Source organism: Enhydra lutris, unplaced genomic scaffold (genome assembly GCF_002288905.1).
Source record: "Enhydra lutris kenyoni isolate GAN:26980312 unplaced genomic scaffold, ASM228890v2 scaffoldscaffold94, whole genome shotgun sequence".
NCBI lineage: Eukaryota > Metazoa > Chordata > Mammalia > Carnivora > Mustelidae > Enhydra > Enhydra lutris.
The window spans coordinates 1,661,431-1,677,478 of record NW_019154178.1 but is presented as its reverse complement, the minus strand read 5'-3'; the positions used below and the strand labels follow the sequence as shown (position 1 = coordinate 1,677,478).

Sequence of the window (16,048 nt, the reverse complement as noted above, 5' to 3'; positions counted from 1 at the left end):
TGAAAATGCGTGTTCCTTGGTGCCGCTCAGACCCGGAATAGGGCCCAGGAGTAGGGCCCGGGAATATGCATTATTGGAAACAGCAGGTGGTTGTTCCGCACACAGCGGGGGATGAGAGCCACAGGAAGGCTTCTGGAGTACTCTGTCGCAGATGCTGGGACCCATTTATTTCCTGCTCAGCAAGCGCCTGTCCCGTTTGTGTTCTGTTTCCTTCACAGGCAGGCTATGGGCGAGAGGCGGTCTGGTTTATCTCTGATTGTGACAAAGATATCCCTAGTGGACCCCAAATGCGTGTTGTTTTTGTCCCTTTGTCCGGGTCTGTTCTCTGCAGCCCCATAGGAGAAATGAACCTGTTCCTCTTCCACATGACCTTTCCTCTAGTAGAAGAAAACTAGTGTGTCTTTCTTTCTTTTTTTTTAAAAAGATTTTACTATTTATTTGACAGAGAGAGAGATCACAAGTAGGTAGAGAGGCAGGCAGAGAGAGAGAGGGGGAAGCAGACCCCCCACCAAGCGGAGAGCCGGATGCGGGGCTCGATCCCAGGACCCGGGGATCATGACCCGAGCCGAAGGCAGAGGCTCTAACCCACTGAGCCACCCAGGCGCCCTTAGTGTGTCTTTCTCTCATATTCTTTGGTTGCTAAATGTCCCCCCGTTTTTTTTATTGGGCTTCACGTGACGAACAAGGCTATAAGTACATTCACCAACCTGATCCTTTTCTCCAAATGTGCCTAGTTTGTCCATAGCCTTTGAAGAGTGTGCTTGACGTGGAGTTCCTGCCCTGGATGGGGGTTAGCTGTGCGGACCAAAGTTGGGGTCCTTCTGTGTTCCAGACACAGCCCTTCTCCCGGTACGGCCTAGTAGCATTGGCTTTTTGTGACGGCCATGTCGTGTTCTTTTGTCCAGTGGGCTCAGCCTCGTTGCATAGAGTGAAACTTCATCTTTCTCCAGAATTGCGTGACCCTCCCGAATGAGCACGCGTGGCAGCTGTGCTCAAAGCAGCCCCCGGTGAGGCGGGCGTGAGTCTCCTGACGCGCAGAGCATGAGTAACAGTAATTCCGGATTTGGTCTGGAGACAGAGATCCGGGTCAGACTCTGGATTGTACTGACAAGCCATGAATGAATGCAGAGACGTTGGACAGGCCAAGACCACAGTTTAGGTGGGGGAGGGAGGGTTAGACCCCCCGCTCTTCACTTCTTAATGCTCAGTAGGCTGACTTCAGCACCGTTCCAGGCGCTGCCGCTCCCTGTCCTGGTGGATTTGGCTGTAGGGAACCGGGCTGGTTCGGACGCAAACATGGGAAAGGGTGTGGACTGGTATCGGATCATTCCCCTCACCCTGTATGGCGCCTGGCTCAACGGAGTGAGAGAAGTAGCCGGAACAGGGCGGGGTGAAGGACAGGTGGGGAGCCTAAGGCTCCTTGTGGAGACGGAACCCAGTGGCCTGTTGGATTTTATTCACAGGACTCGGGTCACCTTAAGTGATCAAGGAGTTACACACGCCAGGGGCATTTTTTTTGTCGGCAGCATATAAGAGCCTTAAAAAAGTTCTTTAAAAACGTCTCACCCCAACTCTATTATTTTATTATTTACTAATTTTTTAAAAGAGATCTTCTGTTGGGACACCTGGCTGGCTCAGTCGGTTAAGCTTCCGCCTTTGGCTCCAGTCATGATCCTGGAGTCCTGGGATCGAGCTTCACATTAGGCTCCCTGCTTGGCAGGGACTTTGCTCCCTTTGCCTTCTGTTCCTGGAGCTTGTGCCCACTCTCTCTCTCTTTCACTCTTGTTCTGGATCAAATAAATAAATAAAATTTTGAAAAAAGATTTTATTTATTTAGGGGCACCTGGGTGGCTCTGTCATTAAGCATCTACCTTCAGGTCAGGCCGTGGTCCTGGGCTCCTGGGATGGAGCCCAACATCGGGCTCCTTTGCTCAGCGCGGAGCCTGCTTCCCCCCTGCCTGCTTCCCCCCTGCCTGCTTCCCTTCTGCCTCTCCCTCTGCTTGTGCACACTCTCTCTCTGTCAAGTAAATAAATAAAATATTTTAAAGAACAGATGGAGAGGGGAGAGTGGCAGACAGAGGGAGAGGGACAAGCAGGCTGTCTGCTGAGCAGGGAGCCCAATGCAAGGCTTGGTCTCAGAACCCCAGGACCATGACCTGAGCAGAAGGCAGATGCTTAACCGACTGAGCCACCCAGGCGCCCCCCCCAACTCTGCTATTTTAAAACATATAAGTTGTCGGGGCGCCTGGGTGGCTCGGTGGGTTAAAGCCGCTGCCTTCGGCTCAGGTCATGATCTCAGGGTCCTGGGATCGAGTCCCACATTGGGCTCTCTGCTCAGCACGGAGCCTGCTTCCCTCTCTCTCTCTCTCTGCCTGCCTCTCCGTCTACTTGTGATCTCTCTCTGTCAAATAAATAAAATCTTAAAAAAAAAAAAATAAAACATATAAGTTGTCATGATTTTACAATGAATCTATATTCCACTTAGATTTAACATCTTTAAAATTTTGCCATATTTGCTTTGTAGCTCTATATCCCTTGTATTTTTCCTCTATCTATTTGAAAATAAGTTGGGGACAAGTTGATACTTCACCGCTAAATGCTTCCGTAAGAACTGGTCATGGCCGGCTGTCAGGATGCAAACTAAGATGGGTTTACGTAACTGATTAAGAAAATGCTGCCTGATGGCTGCCGTTTCCTATGATATCTCAGGTGTGTGGACTATTACAGTTTACAGGTAGTTTTCAAGTTCATTGTTCCGCGTGAACACAAGTTGTGATGTAAAGTAGGCAGGACAGGGGCACCTGGCTGGCTCCATGGGTCGAGTGTGACTCTTGATCTCGGAGTTGTGAGTTCAAGCCTCATGGAGAGAGTAGAGTTTACTTAGAAAAATTATATTAAAAAAAAGAATAATAAAGTAGGTAAGACAGATACTTTCTGTATTTATGGATAACACAGAGTCTTAACTAGCGTTAAGGCAGAAATGCTAGTGATGGAAATAGAGTCTTTTCTCCTTTTTCTCTGGCAAATTCTGACAGATATTTCTGTGTCCCCTCAGGGGTAACTCATCCCTCCCTCACTGCAGCCGCACGTTAGGTCCGTGGCTCTTTGTGATGGGGAAGAGGAAGTGAAAATGAAAACCCATCTCTTTCCGCTAAGAGAACGTAATTATTTACATTCTTTGTTGGTAGGTAATTCCAACATGGAATATTTCACCCATTAAGAAGGCCAATGAAATTAAGGTAAACTTGGAAGAGGTAATTCCTGTTCTTTTCCAGAAAGACTTCATCAGTTTTGAAACCCATACCTCCTTTCTGTTTGTTACTTTCGGGGGGTCTTTCTTGTTTTAATTTGGTCTGGTCTCCACTCTGCCGCTCTCTGGTTCCGCTCCCGCTCGGGGTCTCTGTGCCTCTTCCCGCTGGCTCTTGCCGCTCTTGGCCCTAGGTTGATTTTTTTTCCTGCTCTTTCTTCCTCTTATTTTTCAAACACCTACGGTTTGTATTCCCTGTGACTTCAGTTCTTTCTGTGATTGTCCTTATGTAGCCTCCTCAGTTTGTGGACATCCAGCTGGAGGAGGACGACTCCTCCGACGAGGAGTACCAGCCGGATGACGAGGAAGAGGACGAGACGGCCGAGGAGGTCAGTGGCCCTTTGTGAGCGTCGGTCGTGCGTACGGACGAACGGGACTCCGGAGGGCTTCCTTAGCGTTGTGCCCTGGTCTGTAGAGAGGAGCGAGACACAGTTCTTCTTCCTGCTCGTTTCTTCGCCTAAAACCGACCAAGAGCTGTTTTTTCCTCTTCGATGATCTCATGTTTTGCATTGTGAACTAGAACCCATGTGTAACACACAGAACTGTGCCCAGCATAAACACTAAAAAATACAGCCTAAGTCATCACGAGGCCAGTGGTCGTGAAGTGTCCCCCAAAGGCCTTAACATAGTGTAGCCAGCGCGTCCCTTGTGCTCTTTCTTTATAGTTCTGTCGCCTGGGGACGCAGCACGACACACCCTAGTCCAGTTTTGTACTGGTTCTGAACCTCACGAGGTGCATACTTGTGTCTGGCTTTTTTGTTCTCTTTGTTTCCTCATTATTCCTTTGGGGTTCGTAGATACTGTTGCTTATGGGCTGCCCTTTGCTCATTTTCACTGCTGGGCGATACTCTGTTTCTTAGTGTATTTGACTTGTTGGTAGAAGGATTTTAGACCATTGTCTTGCACTTTTTTTTTTTTTAAATTATTTATTTTTTGACAGACAGAGATCACAAGTAGACAGAGAGGTGGGTGGCGGTGGGAGGAAGCAGGCTCCCCACGGAGCAGAGAGCCTGATGCGGGGCTTGATCTCAACCCTGATATCATGACCTGAGCTGAAGGCAGAGGCTAACCCACTGAGCCACCCAGGCGCCCCGTCTTGCACTTGTGATGAGGAGGACGATCTGATCTCTGTGCTCCCCTCACAATATTAAACTTCTATTTTACTTTTATTTTCTCTTACTAAATTGGTTCATTTTCTTGAGAGATATCCGATTCAGTGGGATGAGGCGCGGTCAGGAATGGAAACCTGAACCGGATTTGTTTTTTAGAGTTTGTTGGAAAGTGATGTCGAGAGCACTGCCTCGTCTCCACGGGGGGCAAAGAAGTCCAGGTTGAGGCCGTCTTCCGAGATGACCGAGACCGACGAGGAGGCGGGCGTGCTGTCAGAGGTGAGTCTGCGTGGTGCAGGGGAGATGGGGGACAGGTGGCCGGAGCAGGCTGGCCGTGCCTGGTGAGGCCGAGCCGCCAGGATTCAAGATCACTATTCATGCCGGCATCTTCCGGGTCCTTGTGCCTGGTTCTGACCGTTCAGGTTTCAAAGTCCTTTACGTTGGGGTGCCTGGCTGGCCCATTCAGGGAAGCGTCTGACTCTTGGTTTCAGCTCAAGTCGTGATCTCAGGGATGTGAGATCGAGGCAGTGTCAGGCTCTGCGCGGAGCTCTGAGTCTGCTTGAGAGTCTCTTCCCCGCCCCTCCCGCTGCTAGTGCGTGTTCTCATGTGCTCTCAGTAAATAAGTAAGTTAAATTAAAACAAAACAAAGTCCTTTAAGTGAGTGAACAGTTGGCAGGAAAAGTGGGACTCGTCAAAGGGAGAGCGCTTTTCTGCGTTCTCACTGGGGGGCCAACATGAGTGACGAACGGCTTCTTTTCTACCTTTGTCGTTTTCTTTCTTTCTTTTTTTTTTTTTTTTAAGATTGTATTTATTTATTTGACAGAGAGAGACAGAGGGAGAGAGGAAACACAAGGAGGGGGAGAGGGAGAAGGAGGAGCCCGATGCGGGGCTCCATCCTAGGACTATGGGATCATGACCTGAGCCGAAGGCAGAGGCTTAACGGCTGAGCTGCCCAGGTGCCCCCCGCACTCTGTCCTCTTTTTAATATTGTCCTGAAGCCATTTTTACTAGATCTCCCTCTCTCGGTAACCTAAGTAGCATCCTGTTGGCTATACTGGAAAGAAGATGGAACCTAATTAGATGAATGTACTTGTCTGTGCTTTGTTTTTCTGGAGCTCCGTCTGGGCAGGAAGAGGAAGAGGAAGATCCCTGGTATAGGAAAGACGTGCCCCTGTCTTCCTGCTGTGTTGTTTTTTGTGTTTTTTTTTCCTTTTTTCCTCCTCCTCTGTCTCTTCTCCTCCCTCCCTCCCTTTCATTTTTTAACCTAGTTGCCTCTTGTGATCAGGCCGAGAAAGTCAGCACACCTGCCGTCAGGCACATCAGTGCTGAAGTGGTGCCCATGGGGCCCCCGCCGCCCCCGAAGCCCAAGCAGAGCAGGGACAGTACTTTCATGGAGAAGCTGCACGCCGTGGACGAGGAGCTGGCTTCTGGCCCCGTCTGCATGGACTCCTTCCAGGTAAACAGCGCCACTGCCTCCCTGCGCAGGTCACACGGGGCAGTGTCGCTGCCGCGCGGGCTGGGAAGGGAGACGGGCAGACGCTGAAGTGTGGCAGACAAGTGAGCGCCCGCAGTGCAGGTCCTCGGTGCTGTTTGGTTTGTGCGGTTGTGTTTGGAGACCTGCAACTCCGTGGACAGCTTTTGAAAATGCGGCGTAGGGGAACAGCCTGCACCGGTCCCCCGGAGCGTAGCCTCTGCTGCGGCTGCCTTGTCACTCCCGGCTGCTTCCGTGTACACCTGCCTGTTGACCTGCGTCCCTTCACAGCGTGTTACGGTCTAGACAGTTTAGAATTGACTTTCTAAAAATGAGGACGTTCCGTTATGAAAAGAAGTTGTAGGATCTAATCTAGTAAAGGCCCTTAGATTTTACCAGTTGTCCCAGTCGTGCTTTTTGTAGAAAAAGAAACATTTTCCCCTGTTGCGGGACCCAGTCCGGGACCACACTTAAGGTCTTGTCTCCTAGCATGTTTGTTGTTGTTGTTGTTTGTTTTTAAGTAGTTTCTGCGCCCAGGGTGGGGCTCCAGCTCACAACCCCGAGATCAAGAGTCCCATGCTCTTCTGCGCGAGCCGGCCTGGCGCCCTTGTGGCGTCCTTTAATCTGGAACAGTTTCTCAGTGTTTGTCTTTCATAACCTCGACATTTTTGATCTGTATAAACGGCTATTTTACAGAATGTTTCTAAGCTTAGGTTTTTCTGGTATTCATAGTTAGACTCAGGTGACATCCTCACAGACAGCCCGGAATCGACACGTCCTTCCCCGTGCGTCCCATCAGGAGGCACGTGGCACTGTTGTGTGAATTGGGATCTCATGGTTATGGTGGTGTCTGCTTGATTTCCTCATCCTGATGCTGTTTTTCCTTGTTGAATTCACTAATGTATCTCGGGGATATCCCCTGAGGCCAGGCGTCTTTCTGCCCACCAGCTTTAGCGTTCATTGCTCATTCTTGCTTGAAGAGTCGCGACTCTGGTCGCTGTCAGCTGCTGACTTTCCGGATCTCAGCCAGTTTGTTTGAATGTTTCGGGGTTTCTCCACCAGTCTTGTAGGTTAATGAAAAATGTGTCTGTCTGAAAATTTAAAAAGAGAATAGTGAGTGGAACACCTCGAAAGGGTCATTTAACCTAATCACCTGCTTTGGGGTGAGTAAATAGTGTTTGCGGGGTCACAGTGTTTTGTATAACCATTTATACGTACACGTCAAGTGATGGAAGTTGGGGAATAGCAGTGTACGAGAGAGAGGTCTTTCCTCTTGGAGGTTGTAGTCTGTTGGAGAGAGAGAAAGACGCCATAAACATGATTTCCAGTAGCGTTCAGTGCTACGAGCTAAGTGAGAGCCGAGAAGCCGGGTAATGCCCCCCACAGTGCTTCCCCTGGAAATCCAGCAGCGGCCTCTCTGCGCGCCCGGCTGGCTCAGTCAGTGGAGCATCTGACTCTTGGTCTTGGGGTTGTGAGTTCAAGCCCCATGTCGGGTGTAGAGATTATTTAAAAATAAAATCTTTAAAAAAAAAAGCCTTCTGAGGAGGTGATGTTTGAGCTGAGATCTGAATTAGAAGGAGCCATGCATCTAAACGGTCTGGGGAAAAGTGTCCTGTACAGAGGAGACAGCACATTCAGAGTCCCTGAGGTGGGAACAGCTTTGATGTGTGGGAGAGACCAGAACAAGTGGATGCCTGGGGGCCAGGGGAGAGAAGAGTGGGGGTAAGGACAGAGAGCTGGGCAGGGGCTAGGTCACGAGGGTCTTAGGAACATAATAAGGAGTTTAGATTTTATTTTCACATTTGAAAAGCTTTGTATGATAGTTTCTGATTGACGTTCAACACTTCCCTGTGGTTGAGGTGTGGGCATCACTCTGGAAGAGAGCAAGGGAGGAAACCCAGGAGTCTGTTAGGAGGAGGCCACAGGCATCCAGGGAGGACTTCCTCACGTCCCTCTCCAAATCCCAGCTGCTGCTTTCTTGGGGGCAGAAATTGATAGGCTTATCCTGGAATTCGCGTGGAGATGCAAGGGACCCAGAATAGCTAAAACAACCTTGAAAAAACAAGTCGGAGGCCTCCGCTTCCTGCAGGATTTGTCACAGAGTCATAGTAGCGGTGAACACAGGTTGGTACTGGCACAAGGATAGTCCCGTGGATCAGTGGCATAGAATCGAGGGTCCAGAAGTAAATCCTTACGTGTATGGCCGACTGATTTTGGACAAGCGTGCCACGACCAGTCATGGTGCCACAGTAGTCTTCTCGGCAGATGGTGCCGGGACAACTGGAACGCCACATCCAAAAGTACAAAGTACCTGTACCTCTCGCCAGTTACGGAACTTGATGCAGAACAGATCATTGACCTAAGTATGAGAGCTCGAAGTAGAAAACTCTTAGAGGAAAGCAGAGGAGTGACGGGCTTTGTACCCATGACATATGATGACGCTCATGACCCAGTAACAAAAAGCCCGTTCAGAAATGGGCAGAGGCTGTGCGTAGTTCGTTCTCCGAAGAAGACACACACTGGGCCGTGAGCGCGCGGAACCATGCCCACCTTCGGCGCCGGGGATGGCACATGGGAAGTACGAGGTAGCAGTTCCCCCCACTAGGCTGGTTATTAGAAAAAGGGTGGAGAGCAGCAGTGTTGGCAGGGATGTGGAGGAACGGAGGGCCTCCCGCGCTGCCGCTGGGGGTGTGGAACGGCCGGTGGGTCGATGGTTCCGCAGAGTTAATGCAGCTCCCGTGTGGCTCCAGGGGAATGCGATGCGTATGCCCAGGTCACAGCAGGTACACAGGTGTTCTTGGTGGCACTCCGCACAATAAGCTTTCCCGAAGTGGAAACAGCATGGGTTTCCCGCACCAAAGTGTAAAAGGGGTGTCGTCCCGCAGTGAGGAGGAGTGCGGTGCGGACGCCCGCCCTGCGCGGGTGAACCGAAAGCGTCAGGCTAAGTAAAGAGCCAGAGACAAAAGGCCACGTCCTGTAGGAGTCCCCGTGTGTAACGTCCAGCCTGAGCAGACCTGTAGACAGCCAGGAGACAAGTGCTGGTCAGGGACAGGGAGGGGGCGGGTGGGGAGCGACCGCCAGCAGGGTTGGGGTGCGGAGAAATGTCCTGGAGTTGGATACTGGTGATGGCCCCCAGCTCTGTGGGTACAGCAAGATGCACTCCTCCATACACTTCAGAAGGATGAAATTGATGGTAAATCGTGTGGAAAAGCTGCTCTAGACGTTTCTGAGATGTCGGTTTGAAAACTGACATCACTGTCCTTAAAGTCTCTCAAAGAATTAGAAACCCAAGTTTTTGAGGGGAGACCTCGTGATTTAAGGCAGGGAGGAAAGGGTGCAGGTCCGAGGAGGTTTGGCGAGTCGGGAAGCACCAGGCGCTGAGTGACATGTGTTATCCCTTCTTTGTCGGCAAGCCCATGGACGACAGCCTCATTGCGTTCCGAACCCGCTCTAAGATGCCTCTGAAAGACGTTCCCCTGGGGCAGCTAGAGGCAGAGCTCCGGGCTCCAGACATCACCCCAGACATGTATGACCCCAATACTGCAGACGACGAGGACTGGAAGGTGTGGCTAGGGGGGCTCATGAACGATGATGTGGGAAACGAGGGTAAGTGGGGTCTTGGCATTTTCTACCTGCTCTGTCCGCTATCTCTGTGGTAAAATTTTCATTAGCCAGAAGCGTAGAGGAAGGGGGTATTCTCGGTTCTCTGAGTTTAATTTATGTCACTCGGAATTTGCTCTACATCAGTAGTTAAGTGCCCTTTCCTTTGGGTCACTTGTCCTCTTTGAGGACAGTTGGCACATGTCCTGTTAGTTTCCAGTGTGCGACACATGACTCGAGAAGCCACCCCACAGTGCAGCCCTGGTCCTCAGCATCTGTCGCTATCACAGGACCACTGGCTCTCGTCCTTTTGGGGTGCTGCTCATGAGCCCTTTGGGGAGTCTTTGGGACGCGAAGGATTGTCCCCTGAAAGGTAAAAGCCGAAGTGATTTTGTCCGTGGTTCCTGAGCGTGCAGGGACTGCTCGGAGATGCGCGCTCATTAGGGTCCTCCTAACGCCCGCGCCACCGCCGGGCCCGTCGCGAGTTGCCCGGAGCCGGACCTGGGGCAGGGCAGGAGAGCCCTCTGTCGTAGGGCCTCCTTCCGTCCCCGGAGCCGGTGGCTGTGCTCCTTTCTGTCTGTCGGTTCCATCCTCACGCCTGTGGTTTTCCTGTGGTCCTGGGCGCACTGTCGAGGTCCTGCTCTGTCTCCGCCTCGGGACTTGGAGCCATAGGTTGCGCCTCACAGTCCAGAGGGACAGCTCACGTGGGCTGGGCTCGGTCACAGGCCCGCGGTCTCGGTGCTGCACGTGCTGCCCGGGGACGCTGTGGGTGTGCGGTGCTGCGGTGTGCAGCACCTGTGGGGGCAGCGTGGCTGGAGTCATTGTGCAGAAGCCGCGATGGCGTCTCCAGAAGCGATGGCGTCTCCAGAAGCGGGGCAGACAGGAGACATTCCTCGCTCAGGCAGGAGCAGCGTTGGTTTCTCCCTGCTGCAGCCCGTGTGGTGTCGGGCTGCGACTCCCAACTCCCCACTTCCATCTAGTGACAGAAACCTTAGGATGGTTGTCGTCGGGGATCTGGTGTGTATTTAGTGGGAATCCGGCCTCATTTGATGCCATAAACTTCTCTGGATTTGCATGATGTGAGGGATTGTCTTTGTTTATAGTCATTTCAGATGATGTCACATTCTTTTGATGGAATCGGGGAAATTTTGTTCTTGATCCTTTTTGACTTTTCAGTGGAGAGTGACCAGAATGTTCTTTTCAGCTGTGTTGTGGAAGACTCACACGTTCTTAAACACTCGAATCGCACGCAAGCAGAGCACATCCTTACTCTTTTTCCAGTCGTCTAAGAACAGCCACGTACGATTCGCAGGTGGAGAGTCACGCTTTCAGAAAAACGAGAGGAGGTCTGGTTCCGGTGGAGAGAGATGGAATGAATGAGTGTCCACGCAGGTCAGGCAGGAGGGAGTCAGCGGAAGTGAAGGAAGCAGAGTGAGTCTTGAATCTACATCACGGAGCTTTTCCTTACGTGATCCGTGGCTCAGCAAGTGTTGGCTGCTCTCCTTTTACGAGACAGTGCTCAGGTCACGAGAGATATGGAGCGTCATCATTATGGCATAGATTAAATGCCCATGAATGTGCCTGGTCCATTGTTAGATGCACAGAGCATTTCAGATGAATGAAGTTGAGCAAACTTAGACTGTGACGGCGGCGTGAATGCAGCTGCAACATTTGGCGTGAGGGAGACCGTGTTCCAGCAGAGGGTGGCTCGGAGGCCGCTCCGCGAGAGGTGGGAATTGAGCGGGACCTCGGAAGGATGTTTGACAGCAGTGCCGGCAAGGAGAGGAGGTGCCAGGAGGGCACATGTCCTCCAAGGAGTCTCCTAGTGTCTGCATTGTAACTACAGGGACAACACAGGCTCGGTGGGGAGAAATCAAATACCGTATAAAGAGAACTGTGACAGCCCCTCCCCACCATGACGGTTTCATGGTCCGGAGGCATCGCAGGTATTTTTCAGGATTTATAAATCTCTTGATGTTTGCTTATTGACACTGCCTTTTTCTACCAACCGACCCCACGTTCCATGACACCAAGGCTGAGTCTCTGCAGAAGGGCATGACCAGGGACATATGTGGTTCTGTCCATTTCACAGAAGTCTCCGAGAATTTTGTTGCATTGCCCCGTGTTGCCGAATCAGTTTGTTATGCTGCTAGAATTCGAGTCCAGCTTACTGCCCTCGGACAGTGTGCCGTTGAAGGAAGGCTCCGGGACAGAAAGCATTTGTGGAATGGGCGTGACCCTTCGTCAGCACGCTCTGCCTCCTTTCGTCCTTCGGTCCAAGCTAAGACACCGGAGTGGCCAGAACGAAGGCAGGTCCTCACAGCTTCATCCGTGATGGCAGCAGCTCGTCCCCTGATTTTCCCTGATTCCCACCGACGTGGCTGAAGGAGCTGAGACGGTGGCCGTTGAGGAGGAAAGGCCAGCAGAGCCTTGGCTGTCAGGTGTTTGGGAGCCCGAGGCAGTGCTGCTCCTGGCTTTGTCCCCAGAGCCTGAATCACGGTCGTGTGTGGCGGCGTGCCGGCTTGTGATGGTCACTGGCACGGGTTCCAGGCCTCACCTGTCGCTGAGAGTCCTCTGGGGCTGTGACGTAGGGATCCCGTCCTGCTGCGTCCTAAATACCGGGAGCTGCTGGCCTGGGAGGCGCGAGCGCGTGCGGTCAGGGTGCGCTGCGCAAGCGCGGTGACGGCTTGTGGGGCTTGTGGGGAGGGGACAGCCCTCCTTCCGTAAAACCCCGCATTTGCTGCTGCTGTTCCCGTGTCAGGACAGACGAATGGTAGAGTAGGAAGGTGTGGACCGTCCTACCTACCGGCTGACCTTACTGAGTGCTGCGGAGAGGGAATAGTGCCGCGCAGAGAGCCAGAGCCGCGTGCCAGCCGACTGTGGTCTCTCCTGTTGCCTGCGTGGCTCTTCCTGCATGTTCTCCTGCCGTGGGACCCACACGCTACTGAAAATGAGCATCTGGAGGCACACAGCAAGCGGAGCTCGGCGGGGGGGGCCGACCTCGACCATCAGGCAGGAGTGAGACGGCAGGTTCCACCACCAAGGAGTTAAAAGCTAAGAACTCAGAAGGGACCTTCCTGAATGACTCTCCCACGTGTGTGGCAAACAGGTGCTCTGAGAATAAGGGCCGACCCACGTGTGTGGTGTGGGCAGAAGCTGTCTGCTGTGGTTCTCGCACACGAACAGATGGGGCTCCGAACCCGGCACGCTCCCCTCAGCGCGTCTGTGCAGAGCTTGCTGTGAAGACGCCGACGTCCAGGGTGCTGTAGGGGTGGGGGAGACAGGGTTCCTTTCGTGAGGGCTTGAAGAACCTTTATGGGGAGCATAAATGCACAAATGGATGGAAAAGACGGACATTGAAATAGCTGCATTATACACGGCACAAATTAACATGTTATAACTTGAGTATAAATGTGGAGTGAGGAATCAGGTTAGATAGGGACTGAACTGGACAGACGTCCCAGTGATTATGAATCAAAATTGTGTGTATATATTTTTATTTTTAATGAAAGATACTCATTTATTACAAAAAATGGAAATACTATGGAAGGATACAGAGAGGAAAATACTCATGGTTAATGCTTCGTAGTGATCTGCTGTGTATTTAGGTAAATACGTCCTCACCTCAGTACTCTTGTCCACGGGAGGAACCGTGTGTGCGCATCCTTCCGCGTCTGCAACTTGCTTCTTTGACTTAACGATAGAGTCAGTTTTCCACGGTGACACACAGAGACCACGTCTCCTGTGCAGTGGCTACATAGTAGTGAGGAATTTAGTTATTTCTGTGTGGCAGTTTTTTTTCTTCTCTTCTATTTTTTTTTAACGATTTTTATTAATTTATTTGAGAGACAGAGAGCGAGAGCACAAGCAGGGGGAGGGGCAGAGAAAAAGCAGGCCCCCTGCTGAGCCGTGTGCCTGATGCGGGTCTCGGTCCAACGACAAGAGAATCCTGACCTGAGCCGAAGACAGACGCTTCACCAGCTGAGCCGCCAGGCGCCCGTTTCTTGTTTTAATTCAGCCCCTCGGTTGTCCTCACCCATTCCGAGCTCTCAGGTGCCACCTGTCGCCAGGAGCTGCCGTGACTGAGCCAGGCGAGCACAGACATTTCCGCCAGCCTGGAATGTTCCTCCAGACAGCACTTGCCTACAGTTGTCCGGGAACTTCGTAACATCGATCACCTGATAATGTAACAATTCTGTAATTCAGTGACTCCCTCACAGTTTTTACCTAGGAGTCATAGCACCAGCGTTAGAGAAACAGCCCTCGTTCTGGGCCCTGACGTACCAAGTGTTCAGTACTTTTGTGTATTTTTAGTTATTTCTGAGTCTCACTGGAGGGAGGGAGGTGCCTCCTCATGCTGAGGGTTACCATGTGTGTTTCAGTTGGGTTGTACGCGGTCCCGCCTGTGCACGTTTTACGCGTGTGTCCTGTCTCAGGCTCCGGCGCCAGAATTCGAGCCATTCCCAAGTTGTTGGGAATTAGGGTCACCTTTCCTTCACTGTCCACGCCTTTGTACACATATTTTTCCAGCAGCGTTGTTTTCACGAGGTGCAGTAGTGCAGGTGGGGCCACCGAGATAAATGAAGTGTTCAGTTCTCTGGCTTTTGCTGCATTTTGGCAGACTTAGGTCTTCTCTGCAGGAAGGAGAGAACTTGGCTTACGGGCGAGACTGGGTGGGATGTGTCAGCTGTGGGAAATGAGCTGGGCGAGCAGACTGGGGAGAAAAAGTTCTTTAAAAACTTGAGTGGAACAGTCTTAGCTGAAAATCTTACATTTTTATCCGAGGAGTTCCAAGCGGGGAGTAAGTGTCCGAAGTCCTTGTTTCCTAGATGAGGCCGATGACGACGACGACCCCGAGTATAACTTCCTGGAGGACCTGGACGAGCCCGACACGGAGGACTTCCGCACTGACCGCGCTGTGAGGATCACCAGTGAGTTTGCTCCCACGAGGCCATCTCGTCACCCCCGCATCTGCTGCCTACCGGGCGGACTGTGCAGGCCGACACTCGCAGCCCCTCTGAGGGGGACACCGAGGCTTGTCGTACCGTTTCTTTGTGTAGTTCTTTGGATTTACGCCTGAGTCTCGAAGCCTGTTCGTCCTCCACATACGGCTCCGTGTCCTGCCCTGAGTCTGGGGTCTGGCGGGGTCGCATCTGTGATCCCAGAATGAATAGGGCATGGCCTGCACCCCGTAGGACCTCGGCCCGAGTAGGGGAGACAGATGAAGTTATGTTGCAAAGTGATAGGGGCTACGATGGCTTGTGTGTAAGGTGCCCAGTGGCCTAAAAGAGGGTTTAATCTCCCAGTGGGTGGTGGACGTAGGGTGGGTGGGCTGGGGAAGGACTCACATGACGAGATGTTTTTTTTTTTTTTTTTTTTTTTTAAAGATTTTATTTTTATTTATTTGACAGACAGAGATCACAAGTAGGCAGAGAGGCAGGCAGAGAGAGAGGAGGGAAGCAGGCTCCCCGCTGAGCAGAGAGCCTGATGTGGGGCTCGATCCCAGGACGCTGGGATCATGACCCGAGCAGAAGGCAGAGGCTTTAACCCACTGAGCCACCCAGGCGCCCCATGACGAGATGTTTTATCTCCGTTTTGAAGGAGGAATAAGAAATTTGCAGGGAGGGGCGCCTGGCTGGCTCCGTCGGTAGACCGCGCGACTCTTGATCTCGGGGTTGTGAGTTTGAGCCCCACGTTGGGTGTAGAGATGACTTACAAATAAAATCCTTGAAAGAGACGAAATTTGGGGTGAATGGAGACAGGTGGATATTACAGATAGGTAGAAGAGAACCCAGTGAGCACGGACGTGCGGGAGAATAGTATTGCGCTTGGGAAAGGGTGAGCCGTTTGGTAATAGAGCTGTGAGTGTGCGGTGGTGCGGAAGGCAAGCAGTGTTCAGATCCTGGAGAGCCTTGAATTTGAGTTTTCATCTGTCAAAAAGAGCTCAGAGATTTTGAAATGAAATTAATAGGAACTAATGTGAATTTTGGCAATACTATGTTGGTTTAATAGCACTTTAACGTATCCATTTGATGGGTAAAGAGAGCAAGATTGGAAGCATGGAAGACAGTTCAGTGACTTGACTCGGTTCAAGTTATTTGTTTAAAAAATTATTTTACTGGCTATGTTGCCAGTGATAGAAAATACATATTTCAGAAAGTATTAATTTTTTTAGTTTTTAAACATTTTATTTATCCAAGACAGAGCACTCACACATGAGCGTGGGGGAGCATCAGAGGGAGCAGGACAAGCAGACCCTCCGCTGAGCAGGGAGCCCGAGGCGAGGCTCGATCCCAGGACCCTGAGATCATGACCCGAGCTGAAGGCAGAGGCTTAACCCACTGAGCCCCCTGGCGCCCCGGGCAGCACTGGCTTTCATCGAGCGTGTGCGTGAGGCCGAGCTGTGGGCTCTTGAGCAGGTCGTGGGGGAAGCTTTACAGGTGCCCAGACACGCTGTTACGGACCTGACCAGCTCGGCCGTGCAGGCGGACAGACTAGTGCAAGCTCGATCCCCTGGGACCGTCATTCTAGTCTGTTGCTTCGTTTCCTCTCTGGTCTTCT

The 16,048-nt window shown here is 51.7% G+C and overlaps 1 protein-coding gene across 9 annotated transcripts in view; it reads left to right on the top strand.

Moving 5' to 3' along the window:
* LOC111139041 (gon-4 like) overlaps positions 1-16,048 on the top strand; it is a 63,590-nt gene that overhangs the window by 20,682 nt on the left and 26,860 nt on the right. For 8 of the 9 annotated variants that reach the window (XM_022491147.1, XM_022491146.1, XM_022491145.1 and 5 more), the window contains 6 exons: positions 3,189-3,239; positions 3,541-3,636; positions 4,576-4,695; positions 5,702-5,872; positions 9,301-9,493; positions 14,317-14,418. In XM_022491147.1, the coding sequence (XP_022346855.1) occupies positions 3,189-3,239; positions 3,541-3,636; positions 4,576-4,695; positions 5,702-5,872; positions 9,301-9,493; positions 14,317-14,418 (733 nt within the window). Of the gene's footprint in view, positions 1-3,188; positions 3,240-3,540; positions 3,637-4,575; positions 4,696-5,701; positions 5,873-9,300; positions 9,494-14,316; positions 14,419-16,048 lie in introns of those variants that run through there. The other variant, XM_022491150.1, reaches the window with a different exon arrangement.